A 20,998-nucleotide genomic window follows, 5' to 3' on the forward strand; every position below is an offset into this window, starting at 1 on the left:
TCAGCAGGGCCCTGCTCCCTCCGAAGACTAGGGAAGGATCCTTACTTACCATTTTCTAGTTTCTGGTTGTTGCCAGTGATCCTTGGCATGCTTTGGCTCATAGCAGCATCAGCCCAGTCTCTCAGCTTCATCATTACATGGCCTTCTTCCCTGTGTGTGTCTGCATGCCTCTAAATCTCTATAAGGATATCAGTCATCAGACTTCAAGTTTACCCTAATTCCATATAAGTTTATCTTAACTTGATGATATTCAAGATACTAGAAAAGGTCACATTCACAGATACTAGAGGTTAGGATTTAAACACAGCTTTCTGAAGGATACAATTCAATGCTGCTTGCTAATATCCCATTGGCCAAAGGAACTCATAGGGTCAAGCCCAAAAATGGAAAATTAAACTAAACCCATTGTGAGGGTTTGGTATAATTCACATGGCCAAATTCAACATCAATGGAGCAGAGAGGTATACGCTTCCCATAGAATTTAACAGGGAGAGTGACTTTTTGAATAATAAATGTATATATATACATATAATGTATGATATATGTAAATATATAGACACAGGTGTATATATATATATATGAGAGAGTGAACAAATGGAGCTAATTGGTGAATCTAGATGGTTACTTATTATTGCTTATTATGTCAAATATCAACAAGTCCGGACTTAGGTAAGGAGAAGTTGTTTTAAAAAACTATTGTAATACCAGAACTCACTGATCACAAAATCTGCAAATGTCTCACACAGAAAAAAAAAAAGTTTTTAAAAAATAAAATTAGGAAGAGGTGTCTGTATATGTTAGTCACTCAGTCATGTCCAACTCTTTTTGACCCCATGTACTATAGCCCGCCAGGCTCCTCTATCCATAGAATGCTCCAGGCAAGAACACTGGAGTGGGTAGCCATTTCCTTCTCCAGGGGATCTTCCTGACCCAGGGATCAAACTCAGGTCTCCTGCATTGCAGGCAGATTCTTTACTGTCTAAGCCACCTGGGAAGGGAGAGGTAGGCAGAGCTAACAGTAACTTTGTGTGGGAGTATGGCAAGGGGCAGCAAGCAGACGGTATAATCATGGTGTTGGAACAGGAGTATTTTTCCCTCTATGGTTGATCAATTCTCTGAATGAACCATTAAGGAGGGGATGTCTGTATTTCAGGACTTGAGTTTGGAGATGAGTTAAAGTTCAGGGGCCTAGCAGGAGAAGAGAAGTCTAACTAAAATTTGGTCAAACCAAATTATAGACAACTCTTCTGTAGGTTTAAATTATTTCAAAATAAGATTTTTTAAAAGTTTAAGACTTAGTACTTAGCTACAGTTTTGGAATGCATTTTTTATTCTCCCAAAACATCATGATATTTTACTAGCTGTACTTTGCCCCTCTTTCCAGTAACTAGACTTTGAGTAAAGACCCTATATTACAGCCTAGTAGGCTGTAGATTTATCTGGTCCTAATTTTACCTTCACCGGAAAGAATAAAAACTTCCTTAAAAAAATACCACAATGTTTAAAGGGTCCATAGTTTTTCAGAGGAGAAAGTAAGTAGTTTGTAATTTAATCCCATCAAGCAGATATTAATACATATCCTGGGAACTAACTAAACAAATTAAGATTCAGAGAAATCCAATTAAAGAGCAGCATATTCCTGTATTTCAAGTTGTAAGAATGTATTTTTAAAATTTATGAGTCTTGAATGAGTTACTTAGAAATTGACTGTATTAAGATTCCTAGGTGGTGACTATAGTTAATAACACTGAATTGTATATTTGAAAACTGCTAAGAGAAAAGGTCTTGTAAGTTTGTTCTTTATTGTGATGAGAACTTTTAACTATGTGTGGTGATGAATGTTAACTAGACGTACTGTGCTGAGCATTTAGCAATATATATGAATCAAGTTGTATACCTTAAACTCATAATGTTGTATCAATTATATCTTAATTTTTAAAAAAAGACTTCTTAGGATGCAATAAGCTTCTGGTTAATGAGTTAATCACTGGGAGAAATACCTCCCTTTTCAATAAAAACTCTATAGCTATATATTAAATATAAAAATAAACTATATCAACTAAAGATAAGCATGTCTCTTTTTCTTAATTATAAAGAGATACTCAGGACTCATCAGAGAAGGCAATGGCAACCCACTCCAGTACTATTGCCTGGAAAATCCCATGGATGGAGGAGCCTGGTAGGCTGCAGTCCATGAGGTTGCTAAGAGTCGGACATGACTGAGCGACTTCACTTTCACTTTTCACTTTCATGCATTGGAGAAGGAAATGGCAACCCACTCCAGTGTTCTTGCCTGGAGAATCCCAGGGACGGGGGAGCCTGGTGGGCTGCCATCTATGGCGTCGCACAGAGTCAGACATGACAAGCGACTTAGCAGCAGCAGCAGGACTCAGTTAGAAATAGGAAGAACTACAACAAATCAATAGGAAAAAGACAATCCATGTAAAAAAAAAATGGGCAAGAGAACTGAACAACCCTGCCCCAACCAAAGGTTATCCAGATAACCAAAAATATTCTTAAATAGTGCCCTACTACATCACTAATAATCAGAAATGCAAATTAAGCCTACAATGAGATAGCAAAAATGGTTAAAATTTAAGATTAGTAATGACAAGTATTGGTAGTAAGTAGAATAACTGGAAGTTATCCTGCTGATGAGAGTGTAATTGGTACAAGTTCTTAGAAAGCAGCTTGGCAGTATCAGATAAAGCTGAAGAGAGCAAACCCTGTGACACCAATGCCACTTCTAGGTATCTGCCCCCTCCTTCAAATGTATACACTTGTGTACAAAGTGACATGTATAATGACAAACTTCTATGAACAATGGAACAATAGAATGAGTAAATGAGTTTTTGCTGTATTCACACTGAAAAAGACAAAAAGCAGTCTGTGACAGTTAGGAGCTAGCCTGATACTCAGAGCCAGGCTGTTGTTCTCATGTTAAACAAAAACAGGTTCACAGAACAACAGTATCAGACATGGCTACTCTGTGATGGTGATGGATTAAGAGAAAAACAAGAAGATGCCACAAATAGGCATAAAGGTACATTTTCCAATCCACAAACCTGACCAAGTATTTCTCTATCCTGGCTAATATGAATTACCAACTAAAGTTTTAGCCTCCTCCCATTTTTTTCACTTTCTGCATGAGAATTATTAATATATCCAACAATAAAATTCCTTCTGAGTTACTCCTAATTTTAAAAAACTTTGGTTTTCTTCTGCTTGAGACATTTGCAGATTTTGTGAAGAGTGAGTTCTGTTATTGCAATGGTCTTTTAAAGCAGCCTCTCCTTACCTAAGTCTATATTTGACATAGTCCTACTTCAAACCACCCCCAAATCACCTTTCACACAGTTAAATACCACAAGTCCTGAATTAAGTATCAATGAAAAGGGACCAGATTCTGAAGATTACCTTCTGCACTTTTTTTTTAAACATTCTATACACTATATATAGTTGTTTTTGTTTTTCACAAAGGGAATAACGAGCATCAGACAGTGTCAGAAGACAGGTTCTAGTTCTTATATTGCTAGGAGTAGCTGTATGGACTGGGCAAGTGATTTAATCATTTGGGACTTAGTTTTTCATCTATTTAAAAAAAGGGGAGGGACTTACACGGTGGTCCAGTGCCTCAGACTCAGTGCTCCAAACGCAGGGGGGCCAAGGTTAGATCCCTGGTCAGGGAACTAGATTCCACATGCTGCAACTAAGAGTTCGAATCCTGTAACTAAGACCCAATGCAATCATGTAAATATTTTTTAAAAGGGGGTGGGGAGATGGACCTAATTTTTCTGAGGTGCATTCTTAAACATTCTATGATGACTATTAAAGAAACTCTGAACAAATACCTTGCACAATTTCTATTGGGCCATTTTCAATATATGTAAGTAGTCTGTTATTTAATTTCCTCTAAAATCTAAAGCCAAACATTTGTCTTCATTTCGTTTATCTACTATATTATTTGGGAAGCAGATTTACATACTAATTATAAGCATGAATTGTGTCAGACAAAACTAAATTATCTTAATAAATTAATAAAACTTTATTATCTCATATTTACTAGGTAGAGGGCCCTAGGGGAATAACATAACCTCTCAATTTCATCTGTAAAAAGGAAATGTGTACGCTATAGAGTTGTTGATGCAAGGGTTAAATCAGATAATGCATGTGAATTACTTAACACATAACAGTATATAGAAATATACCCAATAAGTACTAATTCCATCATAATCATGAGTAACAAACCAGTTGCTGGTTTTTGAGGATTTGAGCATTTGAGGATTCCAGGGAAAAGAATGGATTTATGCATATCATGAGGCAAGGTGAACAGCTGCCCTATCCAATGTACCTACTGGACCCCAGTTTCCTGAAGGATGATATCTATCTGTCCTCTTTTCTTTTCCTACTAATCATTTCCTCCAAGCCCCCACCCCCACCCAGCTGGTTCAGGCTTCAGAAGACTCTTCGGGATCTTTCTGCCTTTCCCTTGGTCTCCAGGCGCAGTGTGTGGGGTGTGCCCAGTACCTTAACACCTCGCTGTTCGCTGCAGCATCCCCAGCCGGCTGACAGATACGATGACTTCAGCCTTAAGCTCGCTTAACGAGTATCCTCATTGGCTTCCATCCCCAAGGGCTTTTTTTTTTTTTTTTCTGAAAGGGAAATGAAAGGTGAGTTTGCTGTTGCTTTGGCAACAAATTTCAACCTCTACCTAATTTTCCAGAATGAGAACATATCTATTAATACATTCGATAGACTGGGGACTGGGGAGTTGAGTTGCTCAACGTAATTTTTCTTCCAAGTTCAAAACAGCTCACCCAGCTCGGTTAGCCTTTGGAGGTGCTGCGGTTAGAGGCTAGCAAAGCCGAGGGCAGCTGTTACCGGAACCTGTTGGCAGAGAAGTTTAAAGTGTACCCGCAACAGGTGGCAGCTGCTGCTGAGTGCGCTTCTGAGAAAAGAATGGCGACTGCATGCAGAAAACTCCTGCAAAGCAGGCAAGTGGAAACTCTTCTCCTTTTCCTGTGCTTATCTGTGGGGGGTGCAGCAACCATTCGCTATTCGGTGGCAGAGGAGATGGAGAGTGGTTCATTTGTAGCTAATGTGGCTAAGGACCTGGGGCTGGAGGTAGGGAAGCTGGCTGCGCGCGGGGCGCGGCTTGTTTCCGAGGGCAATAAACTGCATTTCCGGCTCCACCGCAAAACAGGGGATCTGTTCGTGAAGGAGAAATTGGATCGGGAGTCACTCTGTGGCAAAGCCGACCCATGCGTTCTGCACTTTGAAGTAGTCCTGGTGGAGCCACTGCAGTCCTTTCGCGTGGAGGTCAGGGTATTTGATATCAATGACAATGCCCCGGTTTTCCTAAACAAGGAGCCTCTTTTAAGGATTCCGGAGAGCACCCCCCTGGGTTCACGGTTTCCTCTGCAGAGCGCCCAGGATCTGGACGTCGGCCTCAACGGTCTCCAAAACTACACCCTAAGCGCCAATGAGTATTTCCACCTGCACACCCGCTTCCGCAGCAACGGGCCCAAATATGCCGAACTAGTGCTGGATAAACCCCTGGATAGAGAGGAGCAGCCGGAAGTCAACATGACAATCACAGCTGTGGACGGAGGGTCTCCGCCCAAGTCTGGCACCGCCCACATCCGGGTGGAGGTTCTGGACGTCAATGATCACGTGCCCCAATTCTCTCGACTGGTGTACCGCGCTCAGGTACCGGAAAATAGCGCCAACGGTTCCCTGGTGGCTACGGTGACTGCCACAGACCTGGACGAGGGCTCCAACAAGGAGATAACTTACTCTTTAGCTCAAAACCCAGAAGTAATTCTCCAGACATTTCAGATTCACTCTGAAACTGGAGAGGTTCGACTAAGAGGGCCCCTAGATTTTGAAGCGATTGAAACATACGACATTGACATTCAAGCTACTGATGGAGGAGGCCTCTCTGCCCACAGCAAAGTCCTGGTGGAAGTGGTGGATGTTAATGACAATCCTCCTGAAGTTACAGTCTCCTCTGTATCCAGCCCTCTCCCTGAGGACTCTCCACTACAGACTGTCGTGGCCCTTTTCTCTATCCGAGACCGGGACATTCGAGTGGGAGGAAAAATCACCTGCTTCCTCAAAGAAGACCTTCCCTTTGCAGTCAAACCTACATTCCGGAACTCCTACTCACTGGTCACTGACAGAGGCTTGGATCGGGAGGCGGTCTCTGGCTATAATATCACCCTTGTTGCCATGGATACTGGACCACCCACTCTGTCCTCGGAGACTGTGATAGAGGTGCTAATATCAGACATTAATGACAACCCCCCAGTATTTCAGGAAGATTCCTACATCTTGACTGTTAGAGAAAACAACAGCCCTGCAGTTTTTATTGGCAAAGTCCTTGCTGAGGATCTAGATTTGGGTGAGAATGCCAAAGTAACGTATTCCCTGTTGCCTCCAAAAAGTGGAGATCTATCAGTCTTTGCTTACATCTCCATAAATTCAGACAATGGGAAACTCTATGCACTGAGAACGATGGATTATGAGGCCATTCAACATTTCCAGTTTGTGGTAAAGGCAACTGATGGGGGCTTCCTGTCACTGAGTAGCCAGGTTACTGTCAGAGTGGTTGTCCTGGATGACAATGATAACCGTCCAATGATCCTGTACCCATTGCAAAATGGCACTTTACCCTGCAATGACCTGGTGCCCAGGTCTGCAGAGGCAGGCTACCTGGTGACCAAGGTGGTGGCAGTGGATGGTGACTCGGGTCAGAATTCTTGGCTTTCATATCATCTATTTAAAGCCACTGACCTTGGGTTATTCTCTGTTCAGCAACAAAATGGGGAAATCCGTACATTGCGGCAGGTATCTGAGAGAGACCCCACGATGCAGAAACTGGTCATCCTTGTTCAGGATCATGGCCAACCAGCTCTTTCTACTACTGCCTCACTTAACATTCTCCTGGTAGATGGCTTTTCTGAGCCCTATCTGCAGTTTCGGGATACATTTAAGCATCCTACAAGGGTAAATCCATCCACTAAATATTTAGTCATTTCTCTGGCTGTGCTTTCCTTTCTCTTTCTTCTCTCTGTCACAGTGATCTTCATTATACATATCTGCCAGAAGATTAAACACAGAGAAAAGTTTACAATTCAAGAGCATTTCTATGATGACTGCAATTTCTCTAACAACCTGGTACAAGGAGGAGCCAGTGGACCAATATTGCAGCCTTGTCCCTATGAGATGTGCTCAGCCACTGGCACTAGCAATAGTGAGTTCCGGTTTCTTAAGCGCTTTATGCCCAACTTCCCTTTCCCCCACGGAAATGGAGAGGCAAAAACAGAGGCTGATTCCAGATTACCACCAGATTCTGATAGGAACAGGTCTCGGGGGTCAGAGGGCCATGCCCAAGTATCTGATGACTATATGTAACCATTACCCATATCTCCTGTGGAAGTTCACTAGTTCTGGCTCTGGAAACACTTAGTTCCATAGAGATACTGTGTTATTTTGCCTTTATGTTATTTTCTATTAGAAAGTTACACATGCTTAGGGGAAGAGAACTAGCTTCTAGTTTTGATGTATCAGAAAGCAGTCAGGTTGAGACGTAGAAATATAGTTTATCATTATTCAGAAATTTCTAGGTTTTTGTCCCTTGAGTAGAGATCATTTCTGAATCAATGTCTTGTACCACCATTCGCAATCATGCAAATGTCTGGTGAATGGTGGTCCTCAATAGATAACTAGATGGGAGGAAGGATAAAGAAGAAGAAAAAGGATTTGCCTTATTTGCAAATATAAAGACAGATATAAGGCTAAAGAGATTCAGTTCAGGAATGTTTGCTAAAATTAAGTTAGATTTCTTAATGGTTGTTGGGGAGCCTTAGGCAAGTCTTATGTCTCTTTATGAATGTCGAGAATGAAAAGTGGATGAGGAAAAAAACAGACTACAAGTAGATCTACAGAAGATATTAAAGGAAAAAGAATTCATTAATACCAATTAAGTGGCCTTAAAAAAAGAAAGATTTTCACCTATTTTCAGAGTTGATCTTAAGCCATTTTTACCTCTGAGCATGCTGATGTGATGACATACATGGAGACCAAGAAAAAGGTAGTTCCTAGAATATCATTCATAAAATGGAGTAGGGAATCAAATTCAATCTATAAGCTATTTTAAGTTCTCTCATTCTAAACTTAAAAAACTGAAATTAAAATATTAACATTTCAAGGATACAATTACCAATTGTGCCTTAACTGTTTAAGGGTTTGCTTTAATGAGTCTTTAGTTATGTACCTTATTTTACATAATGTGTAAACGCAGACCCACAAAGGGTATGTTACGCACACATAAGCACAATATTTGTACCTGGTATTCCAAGGGTAGATAGAGCAATACCTCTAGTTTGGGCAAATAGCTTCAATTACCTATTTAACTTTGAAATGCATATAAATCTACATTTCTACTGGAAATTTCGAGTTACAGCAAAAGTTTTTTAAAAGGATTTAAATTCCTTATGAGATAATTTTAGACTCATAAAACTGCAAGAATAGTATAGAGTTATCATATACTCTTCACCTGGCTTCCCATATAACCATAGCACAGTCAACAAAATTAAGAAATTAACATTGGTACAATTGTATAAACTAAACTACAAATGTTATTCAGATTTTACCCTACTGTCCTTTTTCTTTTAAAGGATCCAATCTAGGATCTCACAATGAATTTAGTTTCTGCCATTCACCATCGTCCCTTAATCTTTTGTCTTTCATGACCTTGAGACTTTTGAAGAGTAATGGTTAGTTATTGTAAAATGTCTCTCAATTTCTTCCAGTTACATTGAGGTATAATTGACATAGCACTGTTTAAGGTATACAGCATATGATTACCACAACAAGCTTATTGTTAACAAGTATGTCCCTTAACTCGACATTGTCTTTGTTTTCTCATAATTAGATTGTTCTGCATTACTGGGAAGAATATTACAGAAATGATACTGTGACCTTCTCAATCCATCATATCAGGGGGTACATGATGTCAAAATGTCTTATCTGGTAATGTTAATATTTTTGTTACTGTGGTAGAATATTAACCATTTTTAAGTATATAGTTCAGTAATGTTAAAGTGATATCAATCTTGAGCACTTGGTTAAGATAATATCTGTCAAGTTTATTTACTATAATGTTACTATTTTTCCTCTTGTAATTAATATGGGGAGAGATACTTTGAAACTACAATGCAAATATAATGTTTCTGCTTTAACTTTTGCCCACTAATTTTAGTATCCATTACTGGCTGTTTCCTGTGGCAATTAGTAACTGTGGCAGTGAATGGTGAATTTCTGATTCCTTTTACACTAATTAACTGAAATTCTTTAAAGAATGCTTGTCACTTCTCCTACATTTATATTTTACTCATTTCTTTATATATGGATTCATGGACATTTACTATATTATTTGGACTATAACCCAATGTTACCCTTTTATGAGCAAACTCTTATCTGGGATGAAGAGCAGATTTTTAAGCCTGGAATTATCCATATAGAGCACAATTTATTCAAAATGAGTATTTCTTTGTAATACTATGTTACATTATCTTAAAGCAAGCATAAAAATCTTTTAACTTGTTTGTTTATTTATGTTTTAACTCTAAATGAAAATTACATTAACTTGATCTTAAATTTCCATTCGTTATAAAATTATTAAATAGGTATTGGCTATGCAAATTTAAAATTAGACATGTTTATATATTTATAAGCTAAGTATAATAAAGATGTCATTTAAATATAGATTTACATGCTGAAATTAAAATGGAATTGATCTCTTTGGCTTTATTTAATTCTACCAAAGATAAATACATATATTGCTTTCTCTGTGTCAGTGCTTTTTGTTGTTTTATATTTAAAGATAAATCTGTCTCATTCTCAAAAGCAAAATTTATCTGTATAATTCTCATATATAAAGGTTTATTTTCTACAGAGTTGAATATCAAAGTACATGATTAATCACACATCCTCTTCAGCCTAAAATTTGACCTCATTTCCAAATCTATATAACTTTTTATAATATTATTGAAATATCTGTTGTGTTTATAGAACACTGAAACATAATATTAAAAAGTAAAAGTAACAAGTGTTTTGTTTCAACTGGTGAAGCAAATGTTTTTATGTACCACGCTTTTCTCTAAACAGAGATAATAGATAAAATTTTAAATGCAAACACTAGAAATGAAGCAAACATAGCCACTACAGAAAGATTCCTGAAGTTATTCACTGTACTATGTTTCAGACCTATGGAAGCTGGAATACAAAGACTACATGCTAAACCTTATAGCTAACAGGCTCAATGAAATCAATTGTACTATTTTGGATAAGTACTATTTTGTACTATGTTGGATCAGAAGCCCAAGTCACTATTATAAGACCTGATTCTAGACCATGGCTGGGTGGTCTAGGGATAAATATTGGTGGGGAGAGAAAGGATAGAGAATATACTTTTTAAAACGTACTACTCATAATACAGTTTTTAAAAAGGATACTTATAAAGATGATTTCAGGACTACACCCACAAAATAGATAATTAGTTATGGGAGAAACAAACCATGAGGCTGAAATAAAACTAGATTATATATATATACACACACACACATATATATAAATGATTAGAAATTTTAGAAATAAAACATTAAGTCATGCAATAAAACCTCAGTAGATGGTATAAAATTTAGTATGGGAGTTACTGAAGAACAAATTAGTAAATTTGTATATAACTAAGGGATTCATCAATAACAGAACAAAAAGTAACAAACCACCCAAAACTTAATGGGGGGAGGGATATAGGCCTACCTCTTGAATATGTAAGCGTCAAAAAATCTTGGGCCCAAGTTTTAAACCAGCCACAGAATACACAGAACATAGATTGAAAAAAACCCTAGTATGGGCTCAGTTGATGATACAAAAGAAGAAAATGGAGGGAAAGAAAGAGAAAAGATAGTATTGACTCTGGTTCTTGCCAAGATGGCAAATTAGCATGAGCTGCAGAAATCCTATTTCAAGATTGCAGGTCAAAACATCACCACCCTCTCAACAAAGAAATCCCAAGACCAACTGGTTTAATGGATGAATTCCAAACATTTCAAGAATAATTATTAATCCTTCTTAAACTCTTTCAAAAAACAGAGAACATTTCCAAATTTACTTTATGAGGCCAACATCACCCTGATACCAAAGCCAGACAAAGACACAAGAAAACCTCAAGTCAATATCCCTGGATGAATATAGATACAAATATCCTCAATGAAATACTAGCAGACCAAATTTAATAGCATATTAAAATATACAACATGACCAAATGGAATTTATCGCTGGGTTGCAAAGATGCTTCAGCATATGCAAATGAATGTGATATAGTACCTAAACAGAAAGAAGAACAAAATCACAAGATCATCCTGATAAGATCGCAGAGGCCTACAATGTGCTCAGTGACCCATGAAAGCACAAAATCTTCAACTGCTGAGGGGTGGAAGGCTTGTAGGGCGGTGGCCCCAGTGGCAGGAGCAGAAGCAGTACTAATGGTACCTCCTTCAGCTACACATTCCACGGAGACCCTCATGCCATGTTTGCTGAGTTCTTCGGTGGCCAAAATCCCTTTGATACCTTTTTTGGGCAGCACAGTGGGGAGGAAGGCATGGACATCGATGACCTGTTCTCCGGCTTCCCTATGGGCATGGGTGGCTTCATCAACATGAACTTTAGCCGCTCCTGTCCTGCCCATGAGCCCACCCAAAAGAAACAAGATCCCTCTGTCACCCATGACCTTAGGGTCTCACTTGAAGAGGTCTATAGCAGCTGTAACGAGAAGATGAAAATCTCTCATACGTGGCTGAACCCCGACAGAAAGAGCATCCACAATGAAGATAAAATCTTGACCATGGAAGTGAAGCAAGGGTGGAAAGAAGGGACCAAAATCACCTTCCCCAAGGAAGGAGACCAGACTTCCAACAACATTTCAGCCGGTATCGTCTTTGTCTTAAAGGACAAACCACACAATATCTTTGAGAGAGATGGCTCTGATGTCATCAGGATCAGCCTTTGGGAGGCTTTGTGTGGCTGTACAGTCAGTGTCCTCACTATGGACATTAGGACCATACCCGTTGTGTTCAAAGATGTCATCAGGCTTGGCATGCAGCGAAAAGTTCCCAGAGAAGCCCACCCTCTCCCCAAGGTGCCCAAGAAACACGGGGACCCTGTTGTTGAGTTTGAAGTGATCTTTCTGGAAAGGATTCCCCAGATGTCAAGAACCATTCTTGAGCAGCTTCTTCCATTATAGTCAACCCGTGTTGACCAAGGACTGACCAGGGACCATTTCAGAGCTCAAGGATTTCTGGACCATTCCACCAGCTGTGGACCTGAAGGAGGGCTCAGGGATGGCTTTTGTACTACTGAATGTTTTCCAGAGAATATATTATAATCCTTCAAAAAAAAGAAATCACATGATCATCCTAACAGAGGCAGACAAAGTATCTGACAAAATTTAACACCCTTTCAGGATAAAAGCTCTCAACAAATTAGGTATATATAAGGAACTATCCTCAGAACAATGAAGGCCATATAGTAACTAACATCATAAAGCCCAAAACTAACATCATACAAAATGATGAAAAGTTGAAAGGTCTTCTAAGATCTAGAATAAGGCAAAGATAAAGATGTCCACTCTCACCACTTCTATTCAATATAGTACTGGGAGTCCTAGCCAAGACCATTAGGTAAGAAAAAGAAATTTAAAAAAATTAAATCAGATAGAAAAAAGTAAAATTATTTGCAGATGGCATGATCTTACACACAGAAAACCCTAGAGACTCCACATTAAAAAACTGTTGCTGCTGCTGCTAAGTCGCTTAAGTCGTGTCTGACTCAGTGCGACCCCATAGATGGCAGCCCACCAGGCTCCCTGTCCCAGGGATTCTCCAGGCAAGAACACTGGAGTGGGTTGCCATTTCCCTCTCCAAAACAGGAAAGTGAAAAGTGAAAGTGAAGTCGCTCAGTCGCTTCCGACTCCCAGCGACCCCATGGACTGCAGCCTACCAGGCTCCTCCATCCATGGGACTCTCCAGGCAAGAGTACTGGAGTGGGTTGCCACTGCCCTCTCCAAAAAAAAAAAAAACTGTTAGAACAAGTGAAATCAGTAAAGTTGCAGGATACAAAATCAGTGTACAAAAATCAGTTGCATTTCTATGCACTAACAACAAAGTATCCAAACAGGAAATGAAGACAACAATACATTAGTAGAAAAAATAATAAAATACTTAGAAGTAAACTAACAAGGAGGTGAAAGACTTGACACTGGATAACTATAAAGCATAACTGGAAAAAAAAATGCAAATGGAAAAGATCTTGTGCTTACGTATAGGAACATTAACATTGTTAAAATGTCTGTTCTACCTAGAGCAATCTACAGATTTAGTATAGATCTATCAAAATCCTAATGGCATTTTTTTTTCAAAAATAAATGCTAAAATTAACAGAACCACAAAAGACCCCAGATAGCCAAAGCAATTTTAAGCAAGAAAAATAAAGCTGGAGGCATCACATTTCCTTATTTCAAAATACAGTTCAAAGTCACAGTAATAGAAACAATATGGCACTGGTATAAAAACAGATGAATTAACCAACCAAACAAAATAGAGAGCCCAGAAATAGAACTACTCATATATGGTTAGTTGATCTTTGACAAGTGTGCCAAGAATACTCAGTGGGGAAAGGACAGTGTCTTCAATAAATGGTGTTAGGAAAACTGGATATCCACATGCAAAACAATGATATTGGGACCTTATACCATTAAAAAAAATTACCTCAAAATGGGTAAAGATGTAAATGTAAGAACTGAACAAGAACTCCTAGAAGAAAACCTAGAGAAAAGCTTCGACAATTTCTTGGATATAATACCAAAAGCAGAGGCGGTTTGGGGACTTGAATCATAAACAGTTCACTACATTGATAAAACTTTCCCTAAATGACAGGAGTGGCTCACTGTGATTTATGCTGAAAACCTTTCGTTTTTAGAGCCAGGTAGAGGGCTCTACCAGGGCCCAGTAAAACACCCTAGTCTCTGAGTTTCTAATGAGCTTCTCTAGCAGAGAGCATTTCCCACTTGTTGTCATAGTTCATCACTTGGAGGAATCAAATGTGACCTGTGTAACTCCACAGGGAGAGAATTTTTAGATGCTTGTGCCTGCTTTCCTCCAGACTTCGCCCATGTCCCTTTACCCTTTGATTTAGCTTTGTACTTTTTTGTTCTAATATCTCTTGTTATTGTTTAGTCACTAAGTCATGTCCAACTTTTTTGTGACCCCATGGACTGTAGCCCACTAGGCTCCTCTGTCCACGGGATTTCCCAGGCAAGAATATTGGAGTGGGTTGCCATTTCCTTCTCCAAGGGATCTTCCCCAGGAATCGAACCCTTGTCTCCAGCATTGGCAGGCAAATTCTTTACTGCTGAGCCACCAGGGAAGGTCCTGTGAGATTCCTCCTAGCAAATCAAAGCTGGGGGTGATCTTGTGGATGTCTGATATACCCCTCAACTCATTTTATGATACTAAAACTTGTCTAGAAAAAAAGAAAAGCTATTTCCCAATATCATCATAAACAGATACAAAAATTCTAAATAAAATATTGGCAAAACCAATCCCAATTTCTTGGTCACTCTACCCCCTCCTACTGACTCTCTCCCTCCACCATTCCCAACCACCCTTTTTTAAAACTGATCGATGGAATGACTGAACTGAGAAAATAGCAATGATTAAACATTAGACACCAGGTTTCTCTGATGGTTCAGTGATAAGGAGTTCTCCTACTAATGTGGGAGATATGGGTTTGATCCCTGGTCCAGGAGGATTCCACATGCCATAGAGCAGCTGATCCCGTGTGCCACAACTATTGAGCCTGTGCTCTAGAGCCCAGGAGTCCTAACTACTGAGCCCATGTGTCACAATTACTGTGGCCTCCATGCCCTAGAGCCCATGCTCTGCAACAAGACATCACAATAAGAAGTCCACGCAACACAACTAGAGATCAGCCCTTGCTTGAAGCAACTAGAGAAAAGCCCAGGCAGCAGCAAAGACCCAGTGTAGCCAAAAATAAAATATAATGTAAAAAATTAGACTATAAGATTTCAACTTATAGTCAAAGATGGAATAAACATACTTTCCCCTATATTTCTTGATGAGTACAACTAAAAACCTTTCAAACTCTATATCAAACAAACATAAGGAAAATCCAAAAGAGAAGAGAGAAGAAGGCAGATAGCTATAAACTGGAACAACAACACAGACATGAGTTTCTTACTTTCTCCCCACCATGTATCTCACACTTGGAGTTTAAGATGCTGCTGCTGCTGCTAAGTCACTTCAGTCGTGTCCAACTGTGTGCGACTCCATAGATGGCAGCCCACCAGGTTTCCCCGTCCCTGGGATTATCCAGGCAAGAACACTGGAGTAGGTTGCCATTTCCTTCTCCAATGCATGAAAGTGAAAAGTGAAAGTGAAGTCGCTCAGTCGTGTCCGACTCTAGTGACCCCATGGACTGCTAGCAATCCAGAAATGTCAATCAGTTCAGTTCAGTCGCTCAGTCGTGTCCGACTCTTTGCGACCCCATGAACCACAGCATGCCAGGCCTCCATGTCTATCACCAACTCCCGGCGTCCACCCAAACCCATGTCCATTGAGTTGGTGATGCCATCCAACCATCTTATCCTCTGTCATCCCCTTCTCTTCTGCCCTCAGTCTTTCCAAGCATCAGGGTCTTTTCAAATGAGTCAGCTCTTCGCATCAGGTGGCCAAAGTATTGGAGTTTCCACCTCAGCATCAGTCCTTCCAATGAACACTCAGGACTGATCTCCTTTAGGATGGACTGGTTGGATCTCCTTGCAGTCCAAGGGACTCTCAAGAGTCTTCTCCACCACCACAGTTCAAAAGCATCAATTCTTCAGTGCTCAGCTTTCTTCACAGTCCAACTCTCACATCCATACATGACCACTGGAAAAACTATAGCCTTGACTAGATGGACCTTTGTTGACAAAGTAATGTCTCTGCTTTTTAGTATGCTGTCTAGATTGGATATAACTTTCCTTCCAAGGAGTAAGCATCTTTTAATTTCATGGCTGCAATCACCATCTGCAGTGATTTTGGAGCCCAGAAAAATAAAAGTCAGCCACAGACAAAAAAAAAAAAATACCCTCAAAAAATGAACAAACACACACTACTCCCTGTCTAAAGAATCAGCAAAAGGGAGGCCTAGCAAAACAAAACTTATGCACTGAACTGAATGAAAATAAAAGCATATCAAAACTGTGGAAAACAGCTAGAACTGTGCTAAGAAGGAAATTTATAATACTAAATTCATATATCTGGATAGAGGAAAAGTCTCAAATGAAAAAACCAAGGAAGACTGGCCAAGATGGAAGGGCAGAAAGACCACGAGCTCACCTCCTCTCACAGGCACACCCAAATCACAACTATCTCCAGAACAACCAATTGATGAAAAAGACTGGAATCTATCAAAAAGATTTTCTACAACCAAAGACAAAGAAGGAACCACAACAAGATGAGTAAGAGGGGTAGACTTGCGACATAGTCAAGGCCATACTCCTGGGTGGGTGGCCCACAAACTGAAGAACAGTTACATTGCAGAGGTTCTCTCAAAGGAGTGAGAGATCTCAGCCCCATGTCTTGGCTCCCCAGCTTATGGGGCCTGTAGCAGGAAGATAAGCATTTGGCTTTGAAGGCCAGGAGTCCTTACATTTAAGGAGTCCCAGAGAGATGGGGAAATAGAGATTCCCTTCTTCAAGTGTTAATCACTCAGTCATGTCCAACTGTTTGTGACCCCATGGGCTGTATAGCCCACCACACTCCTCTGTCCATGGGATTTCCCAGGCAAGAATACTGGAGTGGGTTGCCATTTCCTTCTCCAGGGGATCTTCCTGGCCCAGCGATCTAACGTGAGTCTCCTGCATTGCTGGAAGATTTTTTACTGTCTGAGCTACCAGAGATGAAGCCTCTTCCCTCTTAAAGGGTACACTCAAAATCTCATATGCTCTATCTAGTACCCAGGGCATAAGTGGTAATTTGAGAGGAGCCTGGGTTAGACCCACCTGCTGATCGTGGAGAGTCTCTTGGAGAGACCAGAGGCAACTACAGTTCACCCTGGGGACACAGACACTGGCGGAAGCCATTCAGGGTAGCTCCTTCTACCACGAGGACACTGGTGCTGGCAAGCATCATCGTGGAATTCTCCCTTTAGCTCTTGCACTTGCACCAAGACCTGCTCTCCTTCTCCAACAGCAGATAATGCCAGTGTTGGGATGACTCAGGCCAAGAAACCACCTGGGTGGAGACACAGCCACACCCATCAGCAGACAGGCTGCCTTAAGACCCCCTGCACCACGGTCACCTCTGCACATGGCCCTGTCCACCGAGGGCCCAGCACTCAGTTCTAACCACCAGCCAGCATGCAACAGTCCCAGAATCCCCTGCTCCCTGGTCCTGCCCTCCAGGGAGCTGGCTCTAGCCTCTAGATCTGTCTCACCGACCAGGGAACAGATAGCAGACTCAAGAAACCACAGTCCCCCAGCCTGAGAACCTAGCCTACCTATTAGCATGCCAGATCCTGCCCTGAGACCAGCTGGGTCACAGTTTTTTCCACTAGCAGGCCAATATGAACTTCAGGATACCCAGGATTTTGTATCCAACTGTGTCAGGAAACTACCCCCATCCCCAGCAGCAATCAAACACCAGCTCTGGCCCCCGGGTCCTACAGCCAGACTCCAGGACCTGCCTCTGCCCACCAGTAGGCCAGCACTAACCCCAGGATCTGGCTTCACCCACCAATTTGCAGTCAGCAGCAAATCCAGTCTTCTAAAACCTGAGTCTGCCTACCAGTGAGCCATCGTAAGCCCTAGGACTCCCCGGGGCTCTGCAGTCAGCCTTGTGACCCAGTCCTACCAATCAGTAGCCAGCAGCCTCTGCATAAGGCAGGGTCTGGCAACCAGTTGGACTGGAGACCAATCAAATTTACCATACTACCCCCACAGACTGCCACAACTGAAAGATTCACATAGCCATCACAGGAAAACCCCTAGAGCATACAGCTTGGGTGGCAAGAGGGGTGTGTGCTCCTGGGACACACAGGACATCTCCTATATAAGGTCACTTCACCAAGGTTGAGAAATATAACCTACCAAATACATAAGAAAATAAAAATATCAATTTAGGCAAAATGCAGTGACAGAGAAACATGTTACAGAGAAAGGAATAAGATTAAAAACCCAGGAGAAGAACTAAGTGAAGTAAAGATAGGAAATCTACCCAAAAAGAAGTTCAGGGTAATGATGGTAAAGATGATCAGAGAACTCACAAGAAGAATGGATGCACAGAGTGAGAAGTTAGAGGTTTTTAACAAGGAATTATAAAATATAAAGAACAACCAAACAGATCAAAAATACAATAACTGAAATGAAAAATACAGTAGAAGGAATAAACAGACTAAATGATATAGAGGAACAGGTCAGCAAGGTTAAGCAGAGTAGTGACAACACTGATTCTGAACAAAGGGAAAAAAAAGAATAAAAAGAAATGAAAACAATTTCAAAGACCTTTGACACAAGGCCAAGCATTCACATTATAGGGGTCCCAAAAGGAGAAGAAAGAAAGGGGCTGAGAACATATTTGAAGACACAATAGCTGAAAATTTCCCTAACTGGGAAAGAAAACAGACATCCAAGTCCAGAAGGGGCAGAGAGTTTTGTACAGGACTAACCCAAAGAGGAACACACACCAAGACACTAAAAATGAATAAAACAAATAATAATAACAAATAAATAAGACGTAAAATAAAAATAAATAAAACAAAAATTAAAGCTAAAGAGTATTAAAAACAGCAAAGGAAAAGCAGCAAATAACTCTCATGGGGGACTCTCATAAGGCTATTGGCTGATTTTTCAGCAGGAACTGAAGGGAGTGGCATGATATATTTAAAGTGATGAAAGAGAAAAATCTACAACCCAGAACACTCTATCAGCAAGGCTCTCTTTCAGAGCTGATGGAGAGATCAAAAGCTTTAAAGACAAACAAAAGCCACAATCAAACCAGCTTAGTGAGAAATGTTAGAGGAACTTCTGAGTAAAAAATAAAAAGCCACAACTAGAAACATGAAATTACAAAATAAAAGAGCTCATCAGTAAAGGCAAACATACAGAAAAAGTATCATCCTTGCACAAAGTTAGTAGGAGGGAATTAAAAAAAAAAGGAGTAAAACCAAATATACCAACAATAAGCAGGTAAGGAATACACAAAACAATTAGATAAAAGAAAAACAATAATCACAAGGGGAGAGTACAAATGCAGAGTTGTTCAAATGCAATTGAAAATAGGAGATTGGCAACTTAAAAGAACCACGGATACATATATGAATTGCTTTATAAAAACCTCACTGTAACAAAAAACCAAAAATCTATAAGATACAGACACAAAAGAAAAAAATCCAAACATGACACTAAAGACAGTCATCAAATCACAAGAGAACAAAAGAAAGGAAAAAAAAAAAAAAACCCTAGGAAAGGTAATTCAAAACAATTAACAAAAGGACAATAAGCGCACAAAATTCAACATAAAAAAGCCCTCAAAACTAAAAACCATTCAAAAAATGAGTAGAAGGCCAAAAGACATTTCTTAAAACACACAAATAATCAAAATGCACATGAAAAGATGCTCAACTTTGTTAGACAAATGCAAATCAAAATTACAATCAAGTACCAACTCACACTGGTTATAATGGCCATCAATAAAAAGACTATAAACAACAAGTGCTGAAGACAGTATGGGAAAAAAATCCTCCTACACTCTTGGTGGGAATGTAAATTGTTGCAGCCACTATGGAAAATGCTATGCAGATTCCTCAAAAATGTACAGAGTTACCACACGATCCAGCAATTCCACTCCTGAACATATATCCAAAGGAGACTCATTCAGAGATACATGTACTATGTTCACAGCAGGACTACTCACCATAGCCAAGGAAATAACCTAAATGTCCAGTGACAGATGAATGAATCAAAAAGATGTGATATATAAATGCAACGGACAACTACTCACCAACAACAAGTGAAATAATGCCATCTGCAGCAACATGAATAGACCTACAGATTATCATCCTCGTAAATGAAGTCAGAAAGACAAATACCATATGCTATTACTTACAGATGGTAAGTAAAATGACAGAATGAACTTATCTACCAAACAGAAACAGACTCACAGACATAGAAAACAGACCTGAGGTTGCCATGGGGCAGAGGGACTGGAAGAGGGATGGAGTGGGAGTTTGGGATTAGCAGGTGCAAACTGCTAGGGAATGGATGAACAACTAGGTCTTACTATACAGAACAAGGATCCTTTGACAAACTGTAATTAAAAAGAAGATGAAAAAAATCTATATACTTGTAAAACTAAATCACTTGTGCTATACTGCAGAAATTAACACAACAATGTAGACCAACTATACTTTTTTTTTTTCAACTATACTTTTTAATTGGAGGCTAATTACTTTACAATATTGTGGTGGTTTTGGCCATACATCACATGAATCAGCCATGGGTGTACACGTGTTCCCCATCCTGAACCCCCCTCCTACCTCCCTCCCCATCCCATCCCCCAGGGTCATCCCAGTGCACCAGCCCTGAGCACCCTGTCTCATGCATCGACCTGGACTGGCGATCTAGTTCACATATGATAATATACATGTTTCAATGCTATTCTCTCAAATCATCCCACCCTTGCCTTCTCCCACAGAGTCCAAAATTATCAAAAAACGCAGATGGGCTAGGGACAAAAACAGACATATATACATCAGAGGAACAGAAAAAGGAGTACAAAGCTAAATCCAAAGACCCATGGTTAATTAACCTTTGATGAAGGAGGCAAGTAGATACAATGGAGAAAAAGGCAGTTCCTTTGACAAATGGTACTGG

The 20,998-nt window shown here is 40.0% G+C and overlaps 2 protein-coding genes across 4 annotated transcripts; both read left to right on the forward strand.

The window, feature by feature from the left end:
- The first annotated feature begins 4,699 nt into the window (after positions 1–4,699).
- Positions 4,700–9,784, forward strand: PCDHB1 (protocadherin beta 1). 3 transcript variants are annotated; one of them, XM_059888759.1, is made up of 2 exons: positions 4,701–7,008; positions 8,939–9,784. In XM_059888759.1, exons 1-2 carry the CDS (start codon positions 4,960–4,962, stop codon positions 9,038–9,040), a joined length of 2,151 nt encoding a protein of 716 aa, XP_059744742.1. In that variant the 5' UTR covers positions 4,701–4,959; the 3' UTR covers positions 9,041–9,784. The 3 variants fall into 3 exon arrangements, with proteins under 3 accessions (XP_005209567.1, XP_059744742.1, XP_059744741.1); XM_059888758.1 differs by having other exon boundaries at positions 4,701–7,255; positions 8,939–9,732; XM_005209510.5 differs by having other exon boundaries at positions 4,700–9,732.
- A 1,730-nt stretch (positions 9,785–11,514) lies between these two features.
- On the forward strand, positions 11,515–12,751 carry LOC504207 (dnaJ homolog subfamily B member 1-like). The gene has a single exon (XM_059888910.1). The coding sequence runs from the start codon at positions 11,597–11,599 to the stop codon at positions 12,308–12,310; it is 714 nt and encodes a 237-aa protein (XP_059744893.1). The 5' UTR covers positions 11,515–11,596; the 3' UTR covers positions 12,311–12,751.
- The last annotated feature ends 8,247 nt before the right edge of the window (positions 12,752–20,998 follow it).

The sequence above is a fragment of the Bos taurus genome, chromosome 7 (genome assembly GCF_002263795.3).
Source record: "Bos taurus isolate L1 Dominette 01449 registration number 42190680 breed Hereford chromosome 7, ARS-UCD2.0, whole genome shotgun sequence".
In the NCBI taxonomy this organism is placed as follows: Eukaryota; Metazoa; Chordata; class Mammalia; order Artiodactyla; family Bovidae; genus Bos; species Bos taurus.